This window comes from Epinephelus moara, chromosome 2, assembly GCF_006386435.1.
Source record: "Epinephelus moara isolate mb chromosome 2, YSFRI_EMoa_1.0, whole genome shotgun sequence".
NCBI lineage: Eukaryota > Metazoa > Chordata > Actinopteri > Perciformes > Serranidae > Epinephelus > Epinephelus moara.
Genome location: NC_065507.1, coordinates 21,458,165 through 21,485,443, shown reverse-complemented (window position 1 = coordinate 21,485,443; position 27,279 = coordinate 21,458,165). Strand labels below are relative to the sequence as shown.

Sequence of the window (27,279 nt, the reverse complement as noted above, 5' to 3'; positions counted from 1 at the left end):
TATTATAGGGCCCCTTTAACGCCCATCCTATAGCTCTTGTCTTCAGATCTGAGCATTAAGCCCAGTCTCTCAGGCCCAAAATCAAAACCCCCCTTCAGTCACAAACACTATCTACACTCTATACTTCCCATACCCTCCTAAAACCTAGCTTGGCTGTATACCTGGCATTAGTGCTTGCCAAAATCCCATTTAGCCGGCTTACCTCCAGCTGCCCAAACCCCCTCCTCCTCCTGATGGAACAAGAACTAATGGTGTGGCCTGGAAATCAGAGGTCTGTCTCCATTCAACCATGATGCAGCTCTGATGTGTTTGCTCTTTTGCTGGACAGGCCTCACTGACCCCCTTCTTTTTTCCCGTAGCTATTTCCTTTCCACATTTTACCTTCCAATCGGCAGTGTTCTTATTCTGTCACTTGCGTTTTTATGTTACTCCTAATGGGTTTTTATATTCTGTGAGGTGTTTCCTGGAAAAAAAAAAATCTGAGTAGTTTTTTTCTACAACTATGATAATGTTGGAAAAAGTCAGATGGGTCTCCTTATCCTGCCTTATCGTTCTCCCTTTTCCTCTCCATTCTCTTTCCTTTCCATATCCTCCTCTCCTCTTTGAGACTTGGGATAAAAGCTACTGACATTGTTTATCTCTCACTGTCTTTGGAACTGCCTCCGACTATTCGTTCTCTCGTGCCTTTCCCTCTCCAGATCCTGTACTTCCTCTCCTTATCCGCACATCTCCGGCCCCCTCTGCCTGCCTTATCGTCAACTTCCTCTTACACTCTGTGTCCTCTTCCTCCACGCATCCCACCTCCCATTCATTCACTTTCCTCTCTTTGCACTCGTCCACCCACTGCCACTGCCCTTCCTGTCAGCCTCACCTTTTAAGTAGGTTGTTTGTCCTTTTGAACACACGTCAAGTGAGTGAACAAATATGGTAAAAGTCACACTCTTGCCTGGTCGTACAGGGCATGACGATACAGGTTTGGAGGACGTATACTTTCTATTAAGTGATGAGTCAAAAAATCCAGTACTCCCACCTCACCTCAGCCAGAATTAATCACGTTTTCCGGTGAATATTAGACATTGGTGACGGGTTAAGCTAGGCGTTGCAGTTTAAAACACAAGGAGCTACAGATCAGTACAGTTAACATATTGTGTGGTGAGGTTTGGCTTTGTATTCCCCCCTTTGCCTAGTTTGCCAAAAGGTGTGTCGTCTCAAAAGCCTCTACGCTTCCAACACTAACAAGTTGTTGTATTCCGTCATTAATGAGATGCACGGTGAGCTGCGCTGATGTCAGTGGGTGTGTTACAATGTATGTGTGTCACCGTGTGAACGCAAGTGAGAACCTGCTGAGTCCTGTCAGTGCTCGCTGTGGTCACATTACTGGATTGTTAAACATGTCTGCAGACTAATCTGTGATGACACATTTAACAGGCAGCGAGCTGTGTCGAATCCAGCAGCGGATGGGCATGGAGCACAGCACACCACTGAGAATTCATTTGTATTGTAGAAATTTGCTGAACATTCAGTCTTTCATAATAGATGTCTGTTTAGCGATGCCGTTTAGTGCTGTGACGTGATCAACTTGCACCTAAGTTTTCATTCTTTCTTTATAATGGAACAAGAAACGCACTGATTAAACAGTTGTAAGCAGGACCAAAGTTTCTTTTGTTCTGTAGTTAGATGGTTAAAACACAAAGGAATCACAGCAACTGCACACACACACACACACACACACACACACGCACACACAGCTGTGGCTGAGAGCCCCTGCCCTGGCCATTGTTCCCACCTCCGTTTTGGAAGGGTCTGTTTCTTTATCTCTCTCCCTGGAGAAGCAGTTTGGCGCTGGGAATGGGATCATATACACCACCTCCTGTTTACCTCACTCTCTTGCACATGTATGCCACCCACACACATACACACATGCACACACACTTTGTAAAGTAACGTAACAGTTGGCCCTGATTTTCCAGATAAAGGCTCAGTGTGACAGACAAGGTCGTATTGTTTGTATGAAATCAGCACAGTTCCGCGTTCAGCGCCACTGCTGTAGGTGAGGACTGACTTAATTTGGTCTGAATTACAACCTACAGCTACACTTTCGTCCACTGTACTGATCGAATGTCATGGGGGGGTTTTGTCTTGCTACTTGGTTTATTAAAAAGCCTCCTGTATGCGTCTGAGCTACTGGGCAAATACACTCTGCTTATCTGCCCAAACCTTTGTTGATCAATGAATAAATGCCAGTTAATTAGCAAGAGACAGGCAGGTGGACACACAAGTGAGAGAACAAACCACACCTTTATCTGCTGACTGACCAAACGCAGCAGCTTTGGTTAAACGCTACAAACCTCACAGAGGCTTTATCTGCTAAAACCTTACAGCTGTAAGGGAAAACATGTCTATTTTTAAAAAAAAGCAGCAGCGTGTATCAGTTCTGCTTACCCCTCTCTCACTGTGTGTGTGTGTGTGTGTGTGTGTGTCTTTGCTACATTTGCATGGTAGCGGAACAGCTTTGCATGACTGACCGTGCCTGCTGTCTCCTGGCTGTTAGCGGCAAGCTGCAGGGGAGGCTTCGTATGCACGAGGACATTTGATTATTCAAAGCACACACTGCTGGTCGGAGCCCTGTGACAGGGATGTGTATCAGCTGGAGAGTCAGGTGGAGAATGTGGGATGATGGGTGGAGATTTGAGGGGTTTGAATCTTGCTTGAATCAGCTGAGATTGTGATCCTAAAGTAAACATTTATGAGAAGGCACAAAATCAAATCTGAAGCCCTGGACAGGGTATTAAAGGATGATTTTATTTCTACTGGTAACACTGTACTCACCAAGTTAATGCTAAAAACTGGGGCCACAGCAACATCTCTCAAAAAGAAGTCTGATGGAGAAAGACGGCATCATTGTACATGTTTTAAACAAACTCCTTGTTTGGTCAAACTTATGTGGAAGAGAAAAAGGTTAGCAGTAAACATCACTCCAACTGTCCACTATAAACACATTCAATATCACAGTTTAGAGACTAACTTCCTGTTCACTATTAACCTTTTCCTCAGCCATACTGAGAGTCTAAGAACCCTACTTTAACTGCAAAAGCGCACAAGTGCAAAGTGCATTTTAAGTTTAAGTTTATTCGCTGTATTAATCCCCCTGAGGGGAAATTCAATGTTTTGGTTCAAAATTTTGGTTCATTATTTGTATTTGTTTTAATTAGATTCATTTGTTCAGTAATGGTTGAAATGTACATTAGAAGAAGTTGATGTAGCTGTTTACATGACTGCACTAATCCAGGGCTACTTCCCTTTTATTGCATGAGATCCCTCTGTAACAGCCGGGTGTCATTTGCATGTGATTTAATCAATGGATGGTTGTGCGGTGGCACAGGGCTCTGACAGGTTGTGTTCACTACAGATTGTAAAACCCTTAGAGGCAAATTAGTGATTTTGGGCTACATCAAGCGTCAGCCTCCAGGGCTGAAAAATGACGCCAACATGGAAGTGCCAAAACTGCAGTTCCCTAAATGGCCACTTGAGGCTGGCTCCAAACGCAAGTAAATTTCAACATTCCCCCTATGTCTCTATAGATAATTTTCCCTTCTTGACAACTGTATGAGGGATGCATTTTTATATAACTCACCTGCTTACATTTAATCAAGGCTTAAGTTATACATGATCAAGGCTGAGCCGCTTTGAGTGACAGACTGTCTGCTGATAGTGTCCAAGGCTTCTCAGTCAGATCTGCCCCTCGCTCCTCCTCAGCTCCAACCTCTCGCCCAAATATGGTCACCTTTGGCTCCAAAAAACAAAGATGGCAACAGCCAAAATGGCGAACTTGAGGCTTTAAAACAGGAGTCCACAAACCAATGGTTGGCATCACTGTAGCTACAGCCATTATCTTTACAGTCTATGGGCTAGATAGGCTACATAGAATTAATTTGAATTGACCTTTGACCTTATGTACTTGCCATAGTTTTGTGGCCTATGCAGTGCACACAGTTTTCCTGTGTAATGAGGGATGGCTACAGGCATTTTGGATTGGTCAACTCTTAGTTTTATATTCACATTGACCTTATGTGACTATGCCAACGCTTTAGTCAACTTGTCTTATATTCTGAAGTGTCTTGATTCTGTTGTTTTGATGTCATTGTGTTCCTAGATCCAATCAATTATTTGTTAGAGTACAATGTTTTCATACCCAGCAGAAATGATGTCCAAAACTAATAAAATGAGACCCAAGATGTAATAAAGCAGAATTGTCCTTTAAGGCCTCCCTGAGTTTTTTTTGGCATTTGTGTGTTTCTAGGGCCCATTCGGCCTCTCGGACTCCCACATTCCTTCTCTTGTTCTTAGCAAAAGAGACCTTATGATACTAATCTGGCGATTAGCATCTGTAAAAACGGTTTTGTGCTGTAATCCAATTGGGAGCTGCAGAGCAGAGCTGAGCGGCATTTGGTGGCATGTGGAGAGTTTGTACCAGCCGGTTGGAGAGAATTTCTTCTCATGTCAGGGAAACAGCGCAACACAGGGTTCTTTTAGAGAAGGGGGGGCACTGGACACACACACACATACATACACACACACACACACACACACACACACACACACACACACACACACACTTTCATGACACAGGAAGAGACTGAAGTTAGTAAGGCCTGTCTTGATATTTATTGCCACTGCAATAGCTGAAAACTGAGGGACCTATAAGGGACCAGGCTTTGTAAGTGTCACACTTTTGGTTCTTTAGCCTCATTTAGTGACGTTTAAAGGATCCTGATTTTAGTATAGATGATAATAGAAGGCAATACGTCCATGTGAGGCAGACAGTGAAGCACAGTAAGATATCTTGCACGATCCACAATGTCATAGAAAAGAAGAGCTGCGTCGCTACAGGGCATGAAACTATTTGCTGCTATACCGTCAGGTGTGTGTGTATGTGTGAGTGTGCCTTGGGAAGACCGCAGACAGTGGGCTCAGTGTGAGGGTTAACACGGTGGGTTGGGTTGGTCTGGGGCACTGGTGTGTTGTGCATAGTGCAGCGTGTGTTAGTGTTGCCCTGACGTGTGTATGTCTGCATGCAGGGGACGCTCAGTTATGAGGGGAAATGGGCAAAACCACAGTCTTACCTCAGTAGATAAACACATGACATCAATATTGAAGACTGGTCAGTGGAAGAAGCAACTGGAAAATAATGACAGGCCCTTTAGTTGTGAAAAGGGAGTTGTTTTTTCCCATAATGATTTAAATTTCACATTAAACAGTGATCACAAGTCCATTATGTACAAAATAAAAATGACTTTTCAAACACAGCCTACACTCTCAACCCTGCTTCTTGCCTTACAGCATTAGTCAAACATTTTGGAAAATACTTTTGTTTTTTGCTGTCTTGCCAAGAGTTAGACGAGAAGATCAACATCGCTCACATTTGTCCATTAAATATGAAGCTAGAGCCAGAAGACACATAGCTTAGCTTATCTTAGATTAGCTTATTTTAGCACACAGACCAGAAACAGGGAGAAAATCTAGCCTGGCTCTGTTGAATGGTAACACAATCCATCTGCTAACACCTCTAAAGCTCATAAATGAACACTCTCTAACTCTGCCAGAAAGCAAAGAAGCATATTTTCCAAATTGTGGAACTATTGCTTTAATGCTCAGTTATGTAGATGTGGTTGCAGTTGTGCAGAATACTAAAAAGATGTTGGCTGTAGTATTTGTGCAGAGCGAAGCATGAGATGCTTTAGTAGATTTACAATCACAATTTCAAGAGAAGCGTGGTTTGGTAAGAGCTGAGACGCCAACAACTCAGCTCCATAAATGTAGCCACACGTTTGTCATATGACTGGAGTTCAGTGTGTAGAGCCTGTAGCGTTCTCTTCTCCCCCCTTTTCTTTCAATTAGGATCTAAAGCCGTGTCACACATGGGAGAGAGGGGACGAGTACAAAGAGGGGGAGAAAGACCAGCATGTGGAGAGGAGAGTGGAGCAGGCATAAAGGAAAAGGGGATGACTCAGAGTGCAGTTATGTGCCTATTGTGGGCCTCAGCGTGCAGCGCTAAGTGTTTGTGTGTCCATGGCACACATTGGCGCATGGACAATGTGCTTCTCATGGCCCAGTGTGGTGTGTGGTATTTTTCTATGGTCACTCTTGAGAACTCCTTAAGGTAGATGTGTTAGTCTGTCAAAAAGGATAGATGATTGGCAGAAAATGGATGAAGGGCAGAGCAAAGAGCAGATCAGTAAGGTGACACATGGCAAACCAATCACTGGAATAAATGCTCTGTACATTTCTGCAAACCACAGATAAGTTGAACCTTTATGTTTCTTTACATTTCAATTTTCAGTTTTATGCACTACAACACTGTGGTTAACGTGTGATTAGGCTTAAGAACAAACATCACTTGGTTAAGGTCAGGAAAACATCACGTTGTGGCTTAAAATACCCCGTATGGTTGCCACAAACACTGCTGGAAATGTGTCATTAAAAAATACGTGATTTTTCATAACAGACATGGCGAGAAATGTTCTGACATGTCGCCCACCATTCCCTCCTCCTGATGAGATAAACATCTCATACACATGTAGTCTGACTTAGAATGACTTTAGAAATGTCGATATGATACAAGTGTAACATCTGTGGTTTGTAGGAACATACAATGCCAACATTTTATTCTGGAGACGACTTGTAATGTGTAATTGTAGGGAGATGTCACCACAGGACTCAGAAGCACCTGTGTTTACAGTCGTCATTCTCAGTTTATATTATTATCGCTCATTTGATTTTTGTTGTTGGTGTGTCATTTGATCTGATAGCACCATCACCACTTTAGGGACTTTTTCTGCTGTCAGGTCACAGATGCTTCAATGGTGAATAGATCGTCATGGGTTAATTTATGATCAGTCATGCAGAGAAGTGAGAATGCTTCTCTTTCCTCATATTTCAGCGTGATTGTCACTGCGGATGAAAACAATAATTTCTGTCAGTTCTGCAGCGACAGTATATTCCTAGTAAGTTCCTTGCTTCACTAACAACAGTGTGTGTAATTATCTGCATTGAGAAGCTGCACTTTAAAACGATGAAATTTAAGATAAAGGTCTTTCTGCTTAGCTACAGTAGTTGAGTTGGTGAAGTGATGAAGAGAACATGTGATGGAAATGAATGATGGAAAATATTTTTTGGAATACATTATGATAATGAGCGATGATCTGCTTTCACTTCTTCTATTATATCCTGTGTTGTAGGTTCACTATGTGGTGCTGTAGCACTCCACCAGCAAATACACCACACAGTAGACCTATATTACAAATTAAACACGTAACTAATACTAAGTACGTGCCATTATGTTGCACATTGGAAGGCAGTAATGTTATCATAGAACATATTTTCTAAGTTGGGTATTTCCCTCTGAAGCATCTGTTCACCTGCATCGGAATGTTGAATTTCTTTGTTGCTTTCGAGGCGGAGAAGGTTAGTTTCTGTCATACAGAGGTGAGCACGTATGTAGCACATACCTGCACTACAATGGAGAGTTAGTGGAAACACAGTTTGATTGGACATTGTATGCTATTTGGGGAAAAAAAGATGAATGCTTATAATCTAAAGGGATGTTAGAAAGGTTTTAGTCCAAATGTACAAATGTTTTTCGAAAAGTCAAAAAACTGTGAAAACCAATCTGATTCCATACTGTTGAAGAAACAGTAGCCCCTTTTACACTGCCAGATTTTCCGCGAATGTTGGGCCGTTTTGCCGGCAAGCTGCGAGCGTTTAGACACACAGAGCTGGACTGGCGAGTTGATCCAAGGTGCCCAATTTTCCGCCTCGTAGGGTAGTCATGTTGGCAGAACCCTTTTAGTTTAAACAGACCAAGGCGGCCTTGGGAGGGGCTGTTGAAGACTTGTGAGAGGAGCTGTTGATGACGCAGCACATGTGACCCACTGGCGGTGGATAAACAGGAAACAGCTGATAGCAGGAATTAGCGAGCAGCTAGTAGCAAGTTTGTCCTCGCAAACGAAGAGGCCATTAACCGTCAGATGACGGGGACGGTGAAGGACGGGCCGACTTACGAGAGAATCGCCGAAGGACTGACCAGCCGCAGCTTCCCTCCCACATCACTGTTTACGTCACATGCTGAGCTACACTTTTTGTTACTTGCCCACGCCCCCCATTGCCCCGAAAAAGGCGCATTCTGTATAAACAAAAGATGGCAGGCGGCATTTTGCTGCACTCCCTGATTTTGTTTTTATAATGCCAGTGGTGAAAAAAGACTGATTGGGCTTTCCTGCAAATTTGCACAATTCCTTTTTAAAAAGGGCTAATGAAGAATAGAATAAAAACTTTATTGTCTGAACCAAATGGTACCAGAAGTTCCTCTTTGACAGGGCTCAACATAACATTTACACTTGCAAGACATTATAAAAGGACCTAAGAATCTAAAAAAATACACAGGATGGAAAATCAACAACACACATCGATACATTAAAGAAAAGGACCAGCGGCATTAGCAAACCATCACTGGGGCACTGAAATTCCTCTACTGTTGAAGGCTGTTATTTCATTTGGAATGAATGATTTTTTATAGATTGTTTTTCCTGCCTGATGGGAGGAGACTGAATGAATGATGGAGGGGATGAGAGGGTTCCTCTGTAATCAGGGTGGCCTTCCTGATAACAGAGCGCTCATACAGATGGGACAGTGGGGTTTGTGGTGAACCGATTATTATGCTGGCTTGATCTGTGGCACAACAAGACACAATACAAGTGGCGTGCATTCACAGTACTTTGCCTTGTTTTCAATGCAAATCATCAAGTATTTTCTAGAATCAGGGTGCTCCAAGCGGCCTAGGGTGTTGTAAATGTAATTGCAATGTTACTAGTTCTAGTCTGACCTGGGCTCTTTGTTGCATGTCATCCCCCATCTCTCCTAATTTCCTGTCACCAGGTAGGTATAGCTGTGTGACTAGAGCAGCTATGTGACCCGCACACTAGCTACATGAGTCGCCCACTATACCGATCAGCCCTGTTCGGCCTTGGTCTGGAAGCGGAAGCGGCTATGAAGTGTTATGCTAAAAGAGAGGTGGTGCAGACGCAGGTGCAGACCGTACGTGCTAGTAGGTTGTTGACTGTCTTTGCAGTGTGTTCAAGTGCAACTTCTTGGCTGAGACACAGGCAATGTGAGGCGACTTAACAGTTGATCTTCTTGCCAATACAGTAGTTCTTTGACAAAGTGTGGTGAGTCTGGGCCTTAAAACACACACAGTATTTCTTCTAGAATCAGGTTTGGTTCTATTTAGATTAACAGAATAATTTGCCTTACTTTAAAAACATTTATAATGTTGTTTAACTGATTTCTGAAACAATGGAAATTGCCATTCAAACCAACCAATAATTATAAAATGGTGCCTTTAAAAATAAGGCTTGATCTGACCATCAGCGTAAAAGTGATGTTTTGGAAACAGTTGTTTTATCCAAATGGGTTTTTCAACCTAATGACATAAACTGAATATAATGTAAAGTTTCTATAAAGTTCTTAAGAGACAAGCTTGCTGTTGAATCACAAAGAAGTCTGATAAAGTAGTTTCAGCATCAGCACTCTTCTTTGTTGCTCATTTTGTTTCCATCCATCCCTATTTTCCTCTTTACTCGTCACTCAAACTCACCGTCTCGTCTGTCATGAAGGCCTGTTTTCTGTCTCTCCCTCTTGTCATGAATCAGTGACTTGTTCACTGCACAGAGTGGACTGAATCCAAGGTTCCTATCAGCTTACCTGCTCAGGAGCAAGCCAAGGAAAGACAGAGAGGTGGAGGAGGATGGGTGGGGGCTGATGGAGACAGGAGCTGCTACCAACAAAGGCTACTTCAGAATAGCAGTGCGTGTCTCCTTTATCCCCAGACCCCTCTCTCATGCCTGGTCACGGCTCTCATGTTACCTCCCCGTCCTCCTTGATGCTTGGAGCAGAATGAGACGCTTTGTCCTTGCGCTCCTGCTTGAGTCTAAGCCTCTTCCACTTACTGGCTGCACACACACACACACACACACACACACACACACACACACACACACACACACACACACACTGTAAAAGGCTCTTTATGTCTGTCTTTTCAATGAACTTTGTCTATTTCTATTAACTCTATGGTTAGTGTCTCTCTGTCTTGACCTGTTCTTTTCATGCACGCTGTTTTTAAAATATTTTTGCAGGAAACATATCAAATTTGTTTTATTGCAGTGCGTGCGTGTGTGTGTGTGTGTCATGTGCTTAAGGGTTTTTTCCACTGTGAAATTATTAGGTGTGCATGTTTGTGAGTTTTGTGTAGGAATCCATTTATGTGTGCATGTTAACGTCATCACTGTTGCATTTTTGTGTTGTTTTGTGTATTGCACCCTGAGTGTTTGTGTGTCTCTGGGTCTCGTGAGGTTTTTTTTTTTTTTTTTTTTTTTTTTTTTTGCATTTTGTGTGTTTGTGTGTATGTGTTTTCCACTCCCCCCTCCAGTCTCGCAGGTTTACACAGTTATCTCTGGTATGTAGAAACAGGCAGGTCAGGAATGTAAACCTGATTATGTTTCTGCACACGCAAACACACACACACACACATACATAGAAAACATGAGTCAGGGGAAAACCACAGTGTACAGTACTGTGCAGAATAAGTCATGCTAATTATTAAGAAAATTAAACTTAATACCTTCACCTTTACTTTGTCTCTCTGCCATGCTTACACGAGGAAAGCCATTAGACTTTGACCATGTAGACTGGGCAAAAAAAGACACACACCTGCATTTTCTTTTTGAGACCCCAAATTTTAGCCTCTTCTAATAAATAAAACTGCCTTTGTACCCCCAATGGATGTCCCATTGGTTTACACTTTTAAAACATTCCAGGTTTCTTGTCCTTCCCCAGTATCAGGTTTCAACAGGAAACACATTAGATCCAGGAAGAAAGAAGCTTGTGGCTTTTAATGTCTCATTGCAAAGATCATGATTGTACTGAATGGATTCTCATTATCGCCTGTGATAAACTATATCCTGCTGCTGCACAAGCCCTCAAGTCACTTTGAACTTCTTGCCACCATTAACTGTAAAAACAGTGGATGTAGCTATTGTGTTGAAATCCATTGGTTTGTGGACTGCTGTTTTGAAGACTTGAGTTCAGCATTATGGCTGTTGGCATGTTGGTATTTTGGAGCAAGAAGTGATCATATTTGGGCAAGAGGCTGGCGCTGTGGAGGAGCAAGGGGTGGATCGCACAGAGAAGCCAAGGACAATGTTGGCAGCCAATCTGTCACTAGAAACCTTAATTATGTATAACTTTAAGCCTTAATAAAATGTAAACGGGAGAATATTAAAAAGAATCACCCCCTGTACGGCTGTCATGAAGAAGGAAATTAGCTGTAGAGACTTGTACCAGGCTGTAAAGATGTTTATTTCTGCTGCCTTTAACATGGAGGTCTATGGGGATTGACTCTCTTTTGGTGCCAGCCTCAAGTGGCCATTCAAAGTACTGCAATTTTTGACACGTCCGCGTTGGCTTCATTTTTCAGCCCTGAAGGTTGCTGCTTCCTTGCCATGTGTTTGTAGTCACACAGGTACTTTCTGTCACATGCAGTTATTTCTGTGTAAGTGTGTATACATCTACGTGAGGAGTATTGACGGTGATAAACAGACAAAGGAAATAGGAAGGCTCAGATCCATCCTTAATCCACACTCAAGTGAGTGAACAAGTTATGGTTTGTGACATCATGAGGGCATGGGTAATTGCACTACGTCTCGTAGCTTTTCAGCTGTCCTTCCTTGTGTACACACTTTTCTGTGTTGATTCATCGTCATTGCGTTTTCCTTCTTTGTGTCTGCCAAGCCCAGCACTTAGCTGACGTCATGGATATCACCCAACCGCTTGTGCTCCTGGCACAGAGCTGTCACTTACCGCTGTGATTTCATGTGTGGTGATCTACAGAGTGTTTTATGAATAAAAATATATTTTAAAAAATTGTAAGGTCAACAGGTCATGTTCTTTTATTGTTTCCTTAAAGCCAGCGTGAGCACAGACTACAGGTGACTGAAAGGACAGGGAGGGCAGGGATGGCTTTCATTTTTGTCGTCTGCTCCATATCTTCGTCAGCATGTGACCTCATTGGGGTTAAAAATAGAACGCCCGGATCTGTGACACGTTTGTTCTATCGCTAACACTGTCAGCACAAAAGGAAAAATTCCTGCGTTACGCCAAGTTGTTGTCAGGAGCTAATGAGGGCAGATCGTTGACGTCTTTACATGCCCATTGCCATGGCAACCCCTCATTAAACACCTCATCACTTGCAGAGAGGTGGGGTGGTTCTTTTTGAGTCCCGTGCCTGACATGTTAACAAGGATAGAGGGAGTTATGGTCCAACAATCAGGGGCTTTGTCTTCAGGAGAAGGATGCAAATAGATGCAGAAATATACACACACACACACACACACACACACAGAGTAAAGTGCAGGTACATTACAATCCTCCAGCATGATCACAGAGAATGCGAGTGTGTATGCAAACACGTGTGCAGGAGGTTGTATGATTTGTTACACAGTAAGACGTGGATGTTTAAACAATGTCTGTTGTTTGAAGGGATGCAGCGTGTTTCCTCTTGACTATAAAATGGCTGGATCAGGTTCCTGTTGTGATAACCAGCTTCTGTTGCAGAAACACATCAGCGTGTAGGACCATGTAAGGCTATAGAGGTCACACTGTTTACAGAGCTGAGCCTGCAGTGTCACACACAGCATGTGTTGTATCTTGGCCATGCAGATTCTCAGTTGTTCATCATGTGTTGTCATCACTGCCGTTTGACCTGAGTGATTCTGCAGAGCTGCAGAGTCTCTGTACCGTAGTGCGCTGTGTAAACACAAATCCAGCTTCTGTCACTGTGTCATCTCAGTCCCCCAGTTGTTCTTTACTGCACTATTAAAAATTAAAGCAACCACTGCGAAGAACACTTTAAGTGCACAATATTTTTATTCCATTTCAATCTTAACTTCAACTTGTTGCAGGGACATAAAACTGACAGTTTAGTTAATGTTCCCTGAAGGTGGCTGTTCACTGTACTTTCAGTGCCATTTTGAAATTACTCTGCCATGTTATTGTAGCAAGATGTGAAACCTTAAGTTCTTTATATATTCACTGATCAGAAAAATAAACTGAATTAACATAATAGCTGATATTGCAGGGGTTTTTTGTTTTACTTTTTTATATTTTTGTGTTTGATACAGAGTGCGTGTAAATGGACTGCACTTGTATAGCACCTTTCTAGTCTTACCACTACTTGAAGTGCTTTTTACACTACGAGTCACATTCACACACTGGTGGCCAAGGCTACCATACAAGGTGCCACCTGCTACACAGCTTTAACACTCTTACAAACCGATGGAACAGCCATTGGGAGCAATTTGGGGTTCAGTATCTCGCTCAACGATACTTCCAGTGATCGACTTGCAGATCTTCCGATTTGTGGACGACCCACTCTATCTCTGAGCCACGGTCGTCCCTCTGTGTGTGAAAACATTCTCAATTAAAGTGGCAATGATTATTTTCATAATATTTTATTTTGTTTATATTGTATTAATAACGTTAAAGTTAAATTATCCATTTTGACAGAAGTGAAGAAAGTCGCTGTGGGAAACAAACACTCATTAGGTGAAAGAATGGGTATAGACAGTTCCACTGCAGTAAATGGAGGTCCCCTCTTTGATAGACGTTGCTCAGGAATGCAAGTCGCCTCTTGGCAATTTCTTTAAAAATGTATAAAAAGCACCTTTGCAATAGAATAATGGGAAATGACCTCAAAAGTAAATTTTATCATGCTTACTCTTCCTCCTCAGACCGACATTGTATGCTTATAGGTATATTACTTTCACCTTTGAAGTGCTATAAACCACATTCTCAAGGTTGCAGTTTCCTGTGTTGTGGAGGTAACGGATACTAACAATACTTGTAGTATTACTTGTGCTAGTCAATATAATACAAAAAAATGACTGGTAATCATGCTACTGGCACTTAGTAAATAAGTATAAATGTCCTTATACTGTGAATTGTGCCGATGTATAAAAGTATAGCAGTGGAGTAGAAGCCTCGTGGCCCGAGGCAACCAGAAAAGGACTTTCTTTGACCTTGTGAAGTTTCCCTTTATGTGGGGAAAAACATATCAAAGAAACCAACAACAACTCCTAATAGCTGACAGAGCACTTAATAGAGGATAAGTTACGCCCCAAGTGTCGTGCACTTTATGTAAATTCCCAGTGTTACAGTAAAAGTTGCTTTCATTCGAGCCATTTGCATCCTTTCATGAAGTAAAACTAAGGACCAAAAACACCCTTTAGGGTTGCATAAGAATCATTCTATCAGTCAGTCATTCAACAAGTGACTATCTAAATTTGTTGCATGTCTAAAAGAAAGAGCTTGACTAGATGGCACCGAAGCTGTTGCATCAATCGCGTGTTTTGTGCGGCTTGGTGGTTGAAGGTGGCTCTTGCTGAGCTGCTGGAGGGGAAATGATGGGGAGGATGAAAAGCAGAAGCGAGCGGCTTTCTCAGCAGGACATAAAAGTCTTTGTGTTCTTCACACATGCAGCGTCTTTATATAAAGAGGGTCTATATTTAGAAGCTCTACACTTCAGCCGTTTGACAAGCCCTCAAGGTCGAACTGAAATGGCCTCAACTGGACATCGATGCTGGTGCTTGTGTAGTAAGCATCAGCTTGTTGGAGGTGACGCTAAACTGTTGCTGAACTGTTGAGAAAAACTGTTGCTGCTCCTTTTCTCACGTCCTTTTAGTTAAATCTCTAATGTTGTGTCTTGTTATAAAACCATCAATCATTTATTAATTTCTCAGAGAGGTTATTAATATTCCTGTACACCGTGCATGTAGCAGCACAAACATACAGCATAGTTAACTAGAAGAGGAAGGAGAAATTAGGTCATCGTTTCATACTCTACAGGTTCCAGTTTGTCTGCACTTCAGGCAAAAGATCTCAATAGCTACCTCTGTACTTGTGACCTGCATCATATGACCAGAGGTGGTCAAAGAGAGAATAAACCAACAGAAAAAGAGCTCACAGGAGAGGAAGTGGCAGCCAGCACTGTGGCATCATGTGTGTGTGTGTGTCATGTGCGTGTTTGAATACAATGTTTTTGAGCTCAAATTTCACTTACAAAAGCCTTGTTCCATGACATCACGCTGATATGATGAGAAAGGTGTTTTTGTGTTTGTAGCGTACACAGAGTGACATCACTTGTTTTCTCTGATCCTTTTGTGTGACTGTGTGTTTTTAATAATGACTGAGTAATGTTTGACCTTATCGACGTGAACAAGTGACAGTTGTCATTGCTTAGGGCGATGATGACGAGAGATCCAGCATCAGCTGTGTATTTCTGTAGTTAGTTTATAGCGTTCGTGCTCCAATATGAACAGCTTGGACTAGTTCCTTTTAACCCCATCAGTCCCAATGTACCACCTACTATATTTCACATGAACTGAATGGATAAGGATTAGGATTAAGGGAGATATAATGGCAGAAATGGAATGAAATATATCTTTAGTGTATAACCGCCTAAAGATAAGCATTGTGTTTTCATTACATCAGAATGAGCCGTTTCTATCTACATAGGGAATAAGTCTACGTCCACTGAGTCTGCCTTGTTGTGCCACTAAGAACAGACAAACCAAACACTGGCTCTCAACAGGGCCATTCATGTTTTTGTGTTTTCATGTTTTCATGTTGGCCATTGTGGTTAGCAGGAGGAGACCTCTACGGGGGTTCACGCTTGGCACACAGGAGAAGTTTAAGCTGTTTGCAATCTACAATCTGCAGTCCTCTGCCAAACGCCACTAAGTACCACACACTGTTCCTTTTAAACACCTTCGTAATCCTAATAACATGCATTTTGGAGCAGAACTGTTCTAGTTGAATCTAAATCCCACATTTGGTAGATGTAATCCAGCATAAGTATTTAAAAAAGACAAATAAATAGAAATCTTGACTTAAGCTTCTCGAAACTAGAAAATACATCCAGGGTTACAAGTAATTGTTTCTATTGTCAGTTAATGTTTAGTTTGAATAAAATGTCAAAATAAAATAATGAAAAATGTCCATTACAATTTCCTACAGCCCAAAGTGATGTCAGTGAGTTGGCTGTTTTGTCAAGCCAGTGTCCCAGTGCCCAAATGTGTTTAATTTACTGTCATATGTGACAAAATACAAACAGCAAATCCTCACATCTGAGAAGCTGGAACTATTAACTGACTGAAACGGTTAAACGAAAATATTAAAATCTATAACTTGTGTAACCATGTAAAATATGGAACTAATCAGCTAATCATCACAGCTCTAACTACATCCATATTTAAAAGGTATAGCAGTGTGTAGGATTTATTGGCATATAGCAGTGACGATTGCAGATTGCAACCAACTGAAACTTCTCTTGTGTGCCAAGTGTGAACTCCCGTTTAGGATTCCTTCAATGTTAATTGTTTAGGAACTTGACAATTCTAATTTTTAGGTGATTATAAACTAATGAAAACATACTCGTTACATGGTATTCCTTTTCTGGCAATAGGTGCCCCTGAAGCCCACACACTGGACCTTTAAAAGACACATAAAGGACATGAAAGTAGACTTGGGACTTAGATAGTTCAGTAAGAAAAAGAAATAGAGAATTTTAAAAGTGTTTTTAGTCTCTTTGTGCTGCATTGATTTCTAGATTTCTTTGCTCAGTGTACCTCCGTGGAAAATCATTTCATCATGCCCTGAGCAGAACGCAGCATCGAACCTTTGAAGAAAGGTTAGTTAAGTCATTGGCGAGGACATGCACCGCTGGCCGACCTTAACATTACGTCAGCTTGCGAGAGAGGGAGTGGACCACATTGAGGGCAAAGTTAGTGAAGATCAGAAAAGATGACACAATGCTTTTCCTTCTGCATCCTTGTTTCTGTCTCATATGTTGTTCCTTTACAGAGAGGCTCATAAAACATTGTGGTAAAAAAAAAAAAAGAAGAGATTGATATCTGATAAGGACAGCTAGACAGCCCAGAAGAGAAAACTAAGGAGAGGTTGATAAACAAGGCACTGAGGGGGAAATTAAGAGTGATAGGAGAAAAAGAGGGAGGGGTTGGGGTAAAGAAAGCCTAGTCCATAATTCATTTCACTCATAATGGCTTCATTGGCCCGAAGAGCTGCAGGAATAGCGCAGGCAGCGCAGGGCAACCTGATCCCTGGTAACCCAAAGAAACCAGCTAGAGACACAGCCCTGACTTCAGGCAAGCCACACTACACTATACTACAGTATGTATGATAATACAGCCAGCTCTTTGTCTGCAGACTTGACACACATGCACACACACGATACTCCTAACCTCTACCCTCACAGCAAGATATACTGTGTACACACAAACATATAGAGCTGGTTATGTAATTACAAGACAAATAGTTTTTTTTACCATATTGAGATACAGACAGAAGTATTGTGTGGCTTTCATGCTCTTCCCACCCTGTATTTTCTTTGAGAACTGGGACACGGAGAGAAGAAAAGCAGAAAATGGTCATTTTCTCTGAGGTAACTGTGGTTTGGGGGAGCTGGAATATTGTGCCTCTCAGTCGAGCTGTAAAGACTTGTGGTCTGCACAGACGTGGCAACTGCAGTTGCGGTCGGCACATTGTGTATGTTTTGGACAGAAGGCGTAGGATAATATGACTTGCCTTGTTTCTTGAGTTGCTCAGGAAAGAAGCGAGCAGTAACAGTAACAGTGTGGGGTTAATGGCAGAGTGGCTGGCATCAAACGGCGCTGTGGGACTTACAAATGACTTAGGCCGAGGGTTGTCTGTGGATTTGGGCTGAGCTGGGAGTCTCCTCTGATCTGGGCTCTGTGGGTGTTTTGTAATTACAAGTGGCAGCAGTTGGTCTTACTTGTGGCAACCCCAGGTACTGATGCATGTAGTTATTACATGATTCACTCCTGTCAGAGAGCTTGTGGGTTTTTTAAGTCTGGTCTTGGTAAAGTTTGGAGCCTCTTCTTATTAGCATCTGTATCGTCTAATTGACCTGTAGACAGAACCATTAATGTAGACGTCTGTTTGGGTTAAAGGCCCTGTTCACCAACAAAGAGCATATTTTTCTCTTGTACTGCTAGTGGTATCTAGACATGTAGATAGTTCTGGTTTTATCTGGTCATCACAAATTGGGATTTGGGTTGCTCACAGCATTTAAAAACTGCTAAACTACTACCAAAGAAATAGTCCTTATTGACATTGAGTTCATGGCTTATTCAGACTGGAGGGTTACGGGACTTATGAAAGACACAATGCTGCTGAATTTTTAGAATTCTGTGATCACTGCTAATGAAACAAAGTTCAGGCAGCCCAACTCGAATCCCTGCTGCACTCACATGTCACTGAAACACATCTAACACTTTCTTATTATCAAGGCAGTGCACTTAAAGCCATCAGTGCTCTGCTTACTCTTTTACTGTTCACCTGCTAGCTGGGACGTTGCTCGCTAATATTGTTGGCACCACTGCTGCTGCTGTTCATATAGTGCTTCAAAAGTCCCACCTCCACCCCAGCATCCATCTGTAGGCCCTGAGACAACATTCCCACAAGAAGGGGAAGTTGTTATCACCACTCTGCACTCCCTGCTTTGCCGAACTCGGTGCTTCCTTGTGAGAAACCAAGCCAAGCATTAATGTTTAACATATTAATTCACATACAATTTAGCAGCTAAAATGAGTTTCCTTTGTAGGGTGGCTGGGCTCAGCTTTAGAGGTAAGGAGTTCGGACTTCTGGGGAGCTTGGAGTAGAGCCACTGCTCCTTTGCGTTGAAAGTGGTTGTTGAGGTGGTTCGGGCATCTGATCAGGATGCCTTCTGGCGCCTCCCGTTGGAGGTGTTCCGGGCATGTCCCACTGGTAGGACACCCCGGGCAGACCCAGAACATACTGGAGCAGTTAGATATCTCATCTGACTTGGGAACACCTTGGCGTCCCCCAGGAGGAGCTGGAAAGTGTTGCTGGGGAGAGGGATGTCTGGGGTGCTTTGCTTGGACTGCTGCCCCCGAGACCCTGCCCCGGATAAGCGGATGAAGTTTGCTGACTGAAATAAAATCTTTTCCACCAAGCCATGGTCAAAGTCTACACTCCAGAGCCACTGTGAGCTCTGCTCCCTGATGTTCTGATCACCTCATCACCCAGAGAACCTTATAGTCTTTCTCTGTGATGGCTATTGTACTCACAGTGATGTTGTAGCCTTGAACACTGTATCAAACAAGATGCACATATGTTCAGAGACAGTGAGGTCTCCAATGGAGAGACTGTTTAGTCCTAAACCAAGTGTAAACTAGGTCGAGTGTGTGTGTCTACGGTTGTGGGCTGGACCAGTATTGTAGTCCAGACCACCTGAAATCGAGACCAAGTCATGAACAAGACCAGAGCATATCAAGACCAAGTCAAGATCAAGACCAATGACACACTTCCAATAAAATGTAGAACATGCAAACCATGCAGCAGGCACTCCTGAAATTCCCATAAAAACAACCACAGAAAACTAATGAAAATTCCTTTATATTCACCTCTTTTATTGCTAAACTGATTATAAGTGTTTATGTACAAGGGTACCATAAGATTTGTCTTAATAAAGTTAAGGCTGCAATAGTGAATTTTATGTGTGGGAATTTCCCTTTGTTTTGTACAAGTCAGAAGTTACAGACAAAAACTAAGGAGCTGAAATAAAGGTAACCATCTTTACTCAACACTCCTTTCTTGAACAGGCAATTTGGTGATAATCCCACAGTTGTGGTTCTGAAATAAAATCCAGAGTCCTCTTCGTCCGAGACTGAGACAAAACTGAGTAAAAATACAGTCGAGTACGAGATGACACTGATCTTCAGTACTACAACACTGGTGGACCACGCACATGTTGGACCAAACTGTTGGACTCTGTAATATTTAAGCCCTGAAATAGTCTGGCAACCTGTCCAGGGTGTACCCCACCTCTTGCCCAATGTCAGCGGGGATAGGCTCCAGCCCCCTGCGACCCCTAACAGGATAAGCAATTACAGACAATGAATGAAATATTTAAAAACCCAGTTGTTGCATGATTTGAAGTGTTTAAAGTCACTTACAATCATGATTTTTCCTCACTTGCAAACCGCAGATGATATAAAAAATCTGCAACAAAAACCACATGATGAAATGTTGGGGATAAATCACCAACAGATAAGGTCACACTTGAAATTATTTTTAAAAAGATATTCTTCTGTAATAAAGCCTCTGGGGTTTCCTTTGCCAAGTTTGTGAATCGACTTTGCATAATAGGTCTGCTAAACAAACAGAGGTATTATTTAAATGGATGCAATACATTGATTTGCTTTCACCTCTCAGGGTTTGTATTCCACCTCCTTCTAATTATCTTTTTTTTGTCTGTGGTTTTAATGTTTGTTTATCAGGTCAAGGATCCTCTGCAGGTTTTGAAAAAAGGCCACTGCATGCTTTTCATGTCTTGTAGTTGATTGTGAGGTCAGCAGCAGTAGCCCACTGCTGGGGCGTGGTGGACTCACTGTGTAGCTTGGCAGTGGTACAAACCAGGCCTGGATTTCAGATGTGGTGATGTGGAGAGCCTGTTGGGAAACTAAGAGGGAGGTGTGTGTGTGTGTGTGTGTGTGTGAAATGCGGGGGGGTATATGGTTGTTTGCTCATGTTTGTGTTGGCTGCTATATATTCCAGGGGCTTTACACAGCATGGTATGATATAATTAACTGAGGACATACAGTCATGTCATATGCTTGAGAGCATATAGACATTCCTGTGTTGTATCTACATGTACCATGTTTACAGCTCTAAATGTGATGTTTCTAAATGTTACAGTAGATGATTACTGTAGATGAAAATGGCAGAGCAGTGACTGTTTAGGATGTTTGGTGTAGCGCTGAGTATAGTATGGAATTTCTTATTGAAGTTGTAAAAAATTACCTGTTATATACTTCCTCCCGGCCTGATTATGAAAAAGCACTGTTGAGTTTATGAAGTATTCGACAGAAGGCTGTTGCTGAGTTGTGTAGGCAAGTCAGTTTAAAGTGATCAGTTTTGATGTGATATTTTGTAACTTTTTGTAGTCCTATACTTTCATAAAATAATTTTAAAAAGACACAAAAACAGTTTGCAAATAAGTTTTTGAAATGTGGGTTGTTTTTATAAATATTGAATGTTCCTCCATGTTACCTCAAAGCACAAAGATATACTGTGCAGTATATACATTGTTTCTCAAGAAACAATGTATTGACTCATACCTCTCGATCATCACTTATGACCCACTAAAAGTGTGTGGCGGTGTATTTTTCCGCAGGGACTGTGACCTCTGCCTGTATTTTCCTACTAGCAGGACATTTATGGGTGTGTAGCAACTGATCAACCCATATCAATTTCAGGTTTAAAATAACAACGTCTGGTTAGGTCCCACCCATTTCCAGTGTAAAACCTACCCATTCTGAATAGAGATAGGAATACAGATAATTTAGTTGGTGGAACAGATACAGATACAGATACAGATAATGGTGTACTCACTCATATATAGTAGCAACCAGGTGCCAGACCAACACATTCTATGTGGAAATTTACATTGGTACAACACCGTGAATTAACATCTCTTTTTCCTTCAACAACAAACACACATGGTTGGGTTTAGGCAACAAAAGTACGTGGTTAGGTTTACGGAAAAAGAACAGGGTTTAGAATTTTACGTGGTGCAAATACTGCTCTCTGGGGGGAAAGTCGGTATTTGTCGGGCCAATCCACCATCCCTCCCCCCTGCCCCACTCGGACTTTTGCCGCCTTAACTTTTGTCCTTGCCCTGCTGCGTTTCCCCCTGACACCGCCAGTTGTCATTAAACTATAACAGCAACTGGCCGCAAGTTACTGCCCAAGCGTCGGATTCCGATGACTTCAGAGTGAGACCGGGCTTGCCAGACATAAGCAGCAGGCATCCAAGAGACACAGGCCAAAAAATGCTAACATAGTGAGGCAAAATGAGAGTTAATCTGGGGTTGGCTTTTACCTCCACTTCCACCGGGTTTCGCTTAGCATGTTTACAAACATAACCAACAATCCAGCATAGTATACCTTTAAGGTTTATACATGTATTCATGTTTATGGTGTCTCATGAAACATGTAAAAAACAGTATATGGTGGCTGCATGCTATTTTGTGAATATTTAGTAAAGACCATCTGTATATTAGTTAATATTTAGCTCTTTTTGGAAGAATGTAAATATATAAACATTCTGATATAAATATTATCCAATCTGAAAATGCAATTTAAACCTCTTTTAATAATGCTTTCATGTCCCGGCCTTTAAAGTATTTGATGGCTTGTTTTCTGCTGTTACATGGCGGCTTGAATTGTGTATCTGCTGTTGATTTTTTTTTCACTGTTGACATAACTGACTCACCTAACAGGCAACACACATGCACACATAAAGCATTTGTTGTTCATATAAAGCCTTTTATTTGATTATGTGAAATGTAACTACCAGCCTTTCAACACATTTCTTTTTGGGATTGCTATTCAAAACTCTGCCTTCTTAACCATTTGATTCTTCTAATCTATGTTTCCCTTATTTCTTTGTATGTTGCAGTTCCCAGAGTGCGGCTTCTACGGCATTTATGACAAGATTTTGCTGTTCAAGCATGACACGACCACCAACAACATCCTGCAGCTGGTTAAAAGTGCCAGTGACGTCCAGGAGGGAGATCTAGTGGAGGTGGTGCTCTCTGGTAAGTAAGCACCTCTATTTTCTTTTATCTTGTGTCATTAGTCATTAGCCACATTAAAATCTAAATGACGTTCCGTTTTCTTTCCTCTGCTATCTCCCTTTCATTACTGTTGTTACTCTGCATCACAACCCTTGAAATCAGTCCTTATCTGCTCATTTTACTACAGACATTATCTTTCACTGGCCTAATCTCTTCTTTTGTTGTTTCAAAGTGTACCGTCCCGCTGTCAGGAAGAAAACCCATATATATTTCCATACTGTTCCCATCTCATCCATCTAATCATTCTTTATTCTGCCCAGTTGATGCTTTGATTGTATCTTGACACCCACTGTGACCACGCTCCACATCTGTTATCTCTTTTAGCGGCAGCCACTTTTGAAGATTTCCAAATTCGGCCCCACGCACTGAACGTGCACTCATACCGGGCCCCGGCCTTCTGTGATCACTGTGGAGAGATGCTGTTCGGACTAGTCAGACAAGGGCTCAAGTGTGATGGTGAGGAAAAAAAGGGAGATGAAGTGTAAATAAGAAAAGATGATGTGGTCCTGACATTTCTCTGAGAAATGAAAAGAATTGTAACACTCACCAAATATGCTCCATCTCTCCTGCTCACTGGTTCTTTGATTGATGTCGCCCCCTGCAGGATGTGGGCTAAACTACCACAAGCGCTGTGCATTCAGCATCCCAAACAACTGCAGTGGAGCTAGGAAACGGCGTCTGTCCACCACCTCCCTAAGTAGCAGCCAGTCACTGCGTCTCTCCACCACTGAGTCTCTGTACAGTGCAGGGACAGCCTCCACCTGCGCAGAGGACGTCAGCCTCATCCGCTCACACACACAAATGGTACTGGTGGATTCATGTACACAATGCTCTGCTTGGGTTTAGACTACAGAAGTTAGGGAGGCTTTCCAGTGGACAGCATTTGTTTGACCACATCAAACAGCTTTTTTTTTAAATTGGTGTAGGGTGAACCCACCTTAACTCCGTTTAGTCACTTATTGAGTTGAGACTAAAACCACAGGTGATGGACACATTTGTGATGGTGGTGAAACTTTTCAGATGCAAAGTCACTCAGAATAATCAACAGACTTTCCTTCCAGAACAATTTTAATTAAAAGTTTTATCTACCAAGGGCATACGAAATGTTGTCATGGATATCTCATCAAACCAAACTGCCTGCATGAGTGCAATCCTCTAGGGGGGGTATGTAGCTGTTGAAATTTGGATTAACGCTTAAAGTAAACTGATAAGCTCATGGCAAACAGAAATAACTGCTGGTTGATTTCTCCTTATTCACGTACTCTAATTACAAAAAGAATGGAAACAATTTATTCAGAATGGAAACATGAGCTTAACGTGGCTATAATCAATATTTGTATACTCACAATGTATCAAATGAATATGAGAAAGGGGTTGCTGTTATTGATAAACCTACAGGGAATTGTCATCCTGTCATTGTCGTCCTCTGCAACGCTTCTCTAATTTATGAAGCTCTATAGTGAGTTTAACCACAATTTGTAGTTGTCTGCTCTCCAGATTTTACTGCTTTCACCCTCAATGTTCTCATAGTGTTGTCTCAAGCTACAGCAGGCGGCTGTCTTTAATGAACAAGCTCTAACAGTCCACTGTGTACTTCCTGCTGGCAGACAGACGCCATTAGTGACTAGCTGGTGCAGCATTTATCAGCAAAGAGACAGATATTTCCCCCAGGAATTGGTAGAAACCAAAAACAGAGCTAAAAGAGAGTGAATATCAGACTTACAGTCATCAGGTGGGCAAAAACAGAACTCCAAACGAATAATAATGTCACTTCTTAACAGCTGAATGTAAGCAGCTGTTCACCATATGTAATAATGCATCAATGTTGTGTTCATAATTGGTTTCTGCTGCCCCCAAGTGGCCAAAATAATCAGATCTTGCGGGTTTAAAGGCACAGACCACAAAAAAAACAACATATGTTTCCTCTTACCTCTAGTGCTTTTTATCAGTCTAGATTGTTTTGGTGTGAAGTGGAGATATCCGCCATAGAGATGTCCACCCTCTCTCCAATATAATGGAACTTAATGGCACTCAGCTTGTGGTGCTCAAAGTGCCAAAAACAAACTTAAAAAACTCAACATCAGTGTCTATTTCCAGAGACCATGACTCAGTTGCTCAAGATAATCCACAGACCTTGTTGGGAGCAGTTTCATGTAGGAACTTTCTATCAAAGTACAGCTGTCAACTGTATCACCACGCAGAAGGAAGTGTGCATCTACTCATGGACATAATGTCATTTAGCTCCATGGTGCTAGGTGAGCTTGCAGTGGATGTCGTTCAGTAGAAAGAAAATAGTTCCTACATTAAACTGCTCCAACACACCAACACTCAGACACACCAAAACAATCTAAACTGATAAATAATGCTACAGGTAAGAGGACAAATATGTGTTTTTAATTCTGAGGTGAAGTGTCCCTTTAAGCACAAGAGATTTTCTTTTTAGAAATTCAGTCTTTAGTAATTAATTAGCTTCGTAGTTATTTTCAGAGTTGGCAAGATCAGTTAAAGGTGTTCTAACTATTTTACTGAAACAATTTACAGTTTAATTGATAATCTTGTTTCCTTTCTATTCTGCTAGCCACGAACCCCTAGTGATGCTCGCCGCTTCTACACGGGCCGACCAGTTCATTTGGACAAGATCCTGATGAGCAAGGTGAAGGTGCCCCACACATTCGCTGTCCACTCCTACACACGACCGACGGTGTGCCAGTACTGCAAGAGGCTTCTTCGGGGACTGTTCAGGCAGGGCCTACAGTGCAAAGGTGAGTACAGACAAAGAAAGAGAGACTAATTTCTGCATGTCCAGGGTGACACAGAATATCAGCTAAATATAATCGCGAGTATACGTGTGATTATGATGTGTTTCATGTCTTCCAGACTGCAAGTTTAACTGCCATAAACGCTGTGCGTATAAGGTTCCTAATGACTGCCTTGGGGAGACCATTGGAGGTGAGAGAATATAGGAATCTAATTTCTTAACGACTCTGTTAACCCTGCATGGATTTGATAAACATATTATTTTCTCATCTGCATGTTTCCATTGTCAGAACTACAGTAGGTTACTATAATAACATGATAACATGATATAACGCATTGTCTAACAAGACTGAAACTCACTGGCACTAATGTTTTTATCTTCTCAGACAACAGAAGTAACTGCGGTAAGTGTAACTGCTACTCTGTATTGATGCATGTAAAGCCTTCTCATAGCGGTGTTAGTTGTATAGCAGTAGCAAACAGTAGTATTTTTTCCACAGCATTTTAACCACATAGTCATTTTAAATTTACGGTGGACTCAACCCCTTCTCTCCCTCTTCTTTTGCCCCAGACATGTTGAGTCCCAGCGCTGACCCTGAGGTGCCCATGGACTACAGCAGTGAGTACGATGCCTCAGACAAGTCTTCGATAGACGACTCGGACGAGGCCTGCAGCATCCCTGGGTCCTTTTCTCCTGAAAACAACCAAGATGGAACCAGCGGAGACCAGAGGTACGAGGAAAATATTTGGAGAAATAAGTCCTTTAAAGGGGCAGTGCGTAGGATTTAGTGGCATCTAGTGGTGAGGATTGCAGATTGCAAAACCAGCTGAAACTGGCACACTCCCATGTGCCAAGCATGAACTCCTGGTTAGAATTCAGTCAGCGTTCAGTGTTCAGGAGGTTCTTACCGGGAGCCAAAATATCCGCAGAGGTCTCTTCTTTTCCAAAAAAATGGACCCTGTATATAAACTGAAAAAAAAGTTTCACATTACAAATCAGCGTGTCTCCGATGCTGTTCAGCTCTTTGCAGACGGTCCGCTAGCCCAGCACCTGCTAATGTGTGCTTACTTTTTTTCTTTGATAACTTAAGATCCAGACGTTCAGATGGATTTATTACTGGGAGCCAAATCTGCAGAGGTCTCTACCTTTCCAGAACAAACAGACCTGGGGTCTCATTTATAAAACAATGTGTAGGATCCATGCTAAAAATGTACGTACAGACAAAAGCCGAAACTGGCATGTGCCAAAAAATATTCAACAATTTCTACAATCAGGCTTCCACCTCACCATCTGCGTCGCCACTTTCCCGTCTCCAAAATGTTGGGAAACATTGGTCAAAGTTTCTCCTGTCAAGTGTGTTTTTATAGATCACAACTTTTGCATGGGAAGTGGCGTACACCTCTTTCAGACCTCGTTTGGGTGTACACAATGTTTATCAGTGAGACTCCTGGTGATTTGAATCGGTGAAAACACTGAATACAGCAGTGTCATGCTAAGAATCAGTCTTTTTCCAATGCTGTTCATATCACTGAGGAGATGCTAACTACGGTGGCCGACGTGAAAATATGAATGGGCCTATCTATAGCCAGTGTTTTGTTTGTCCGTTCTGGGCTACTGTAGAAACACAGCAGTGCAACATGCCACACTCCATGGACAAGGACGCGCTCAGTATGTAGATATAAATGGCTCATTCTAAGGTAACAGGTG

General features: G+C 42.1%; 1 protein-coding gene across 2 annotated transcripts in view; it reads left to right on the top strand.

Moving 5' to 3' along the window:
- Nucleotides 1-27,279, top strand: part of prkd2 (protein kinase D2) — a 42,732-nt gene that overhangs the window by 6,408 nt on the left and 9,045 nt on the right. The window contains exons 2-8 of one of the 2 annotated variants that reach the window (XM_050069732.1): nt 22,637-22,775; nt 23,139-23,270; nt 23,419-23,618; nt 25,393-25,576; nt 25,692-25,763; nt 25,958-25,975; nt 26,143-26,302. In XM_050069732.1, coding sequence (XP_049925689.1) covers nt 22,637-22,775; nt 23,139-23,270; nt 23,419-23,618; nt 25,393-25,576; nt 25,692-25,763; nt 25,958-25,975; nt 26,143-26,302 — 905 coding nt within the window. The remainder of the gene's footprint in view (nt 1-22,636; nt 22,776-23,138; nt 23,271-23,418; nt 23,619-25,392; nt 25,577-25,691; nt 25,764-25,957; nt 25,976-26,142; nt 26,303-27,279) is intronic. The other variant, XM_050069740.1, reaches the window with a different exon arrangement.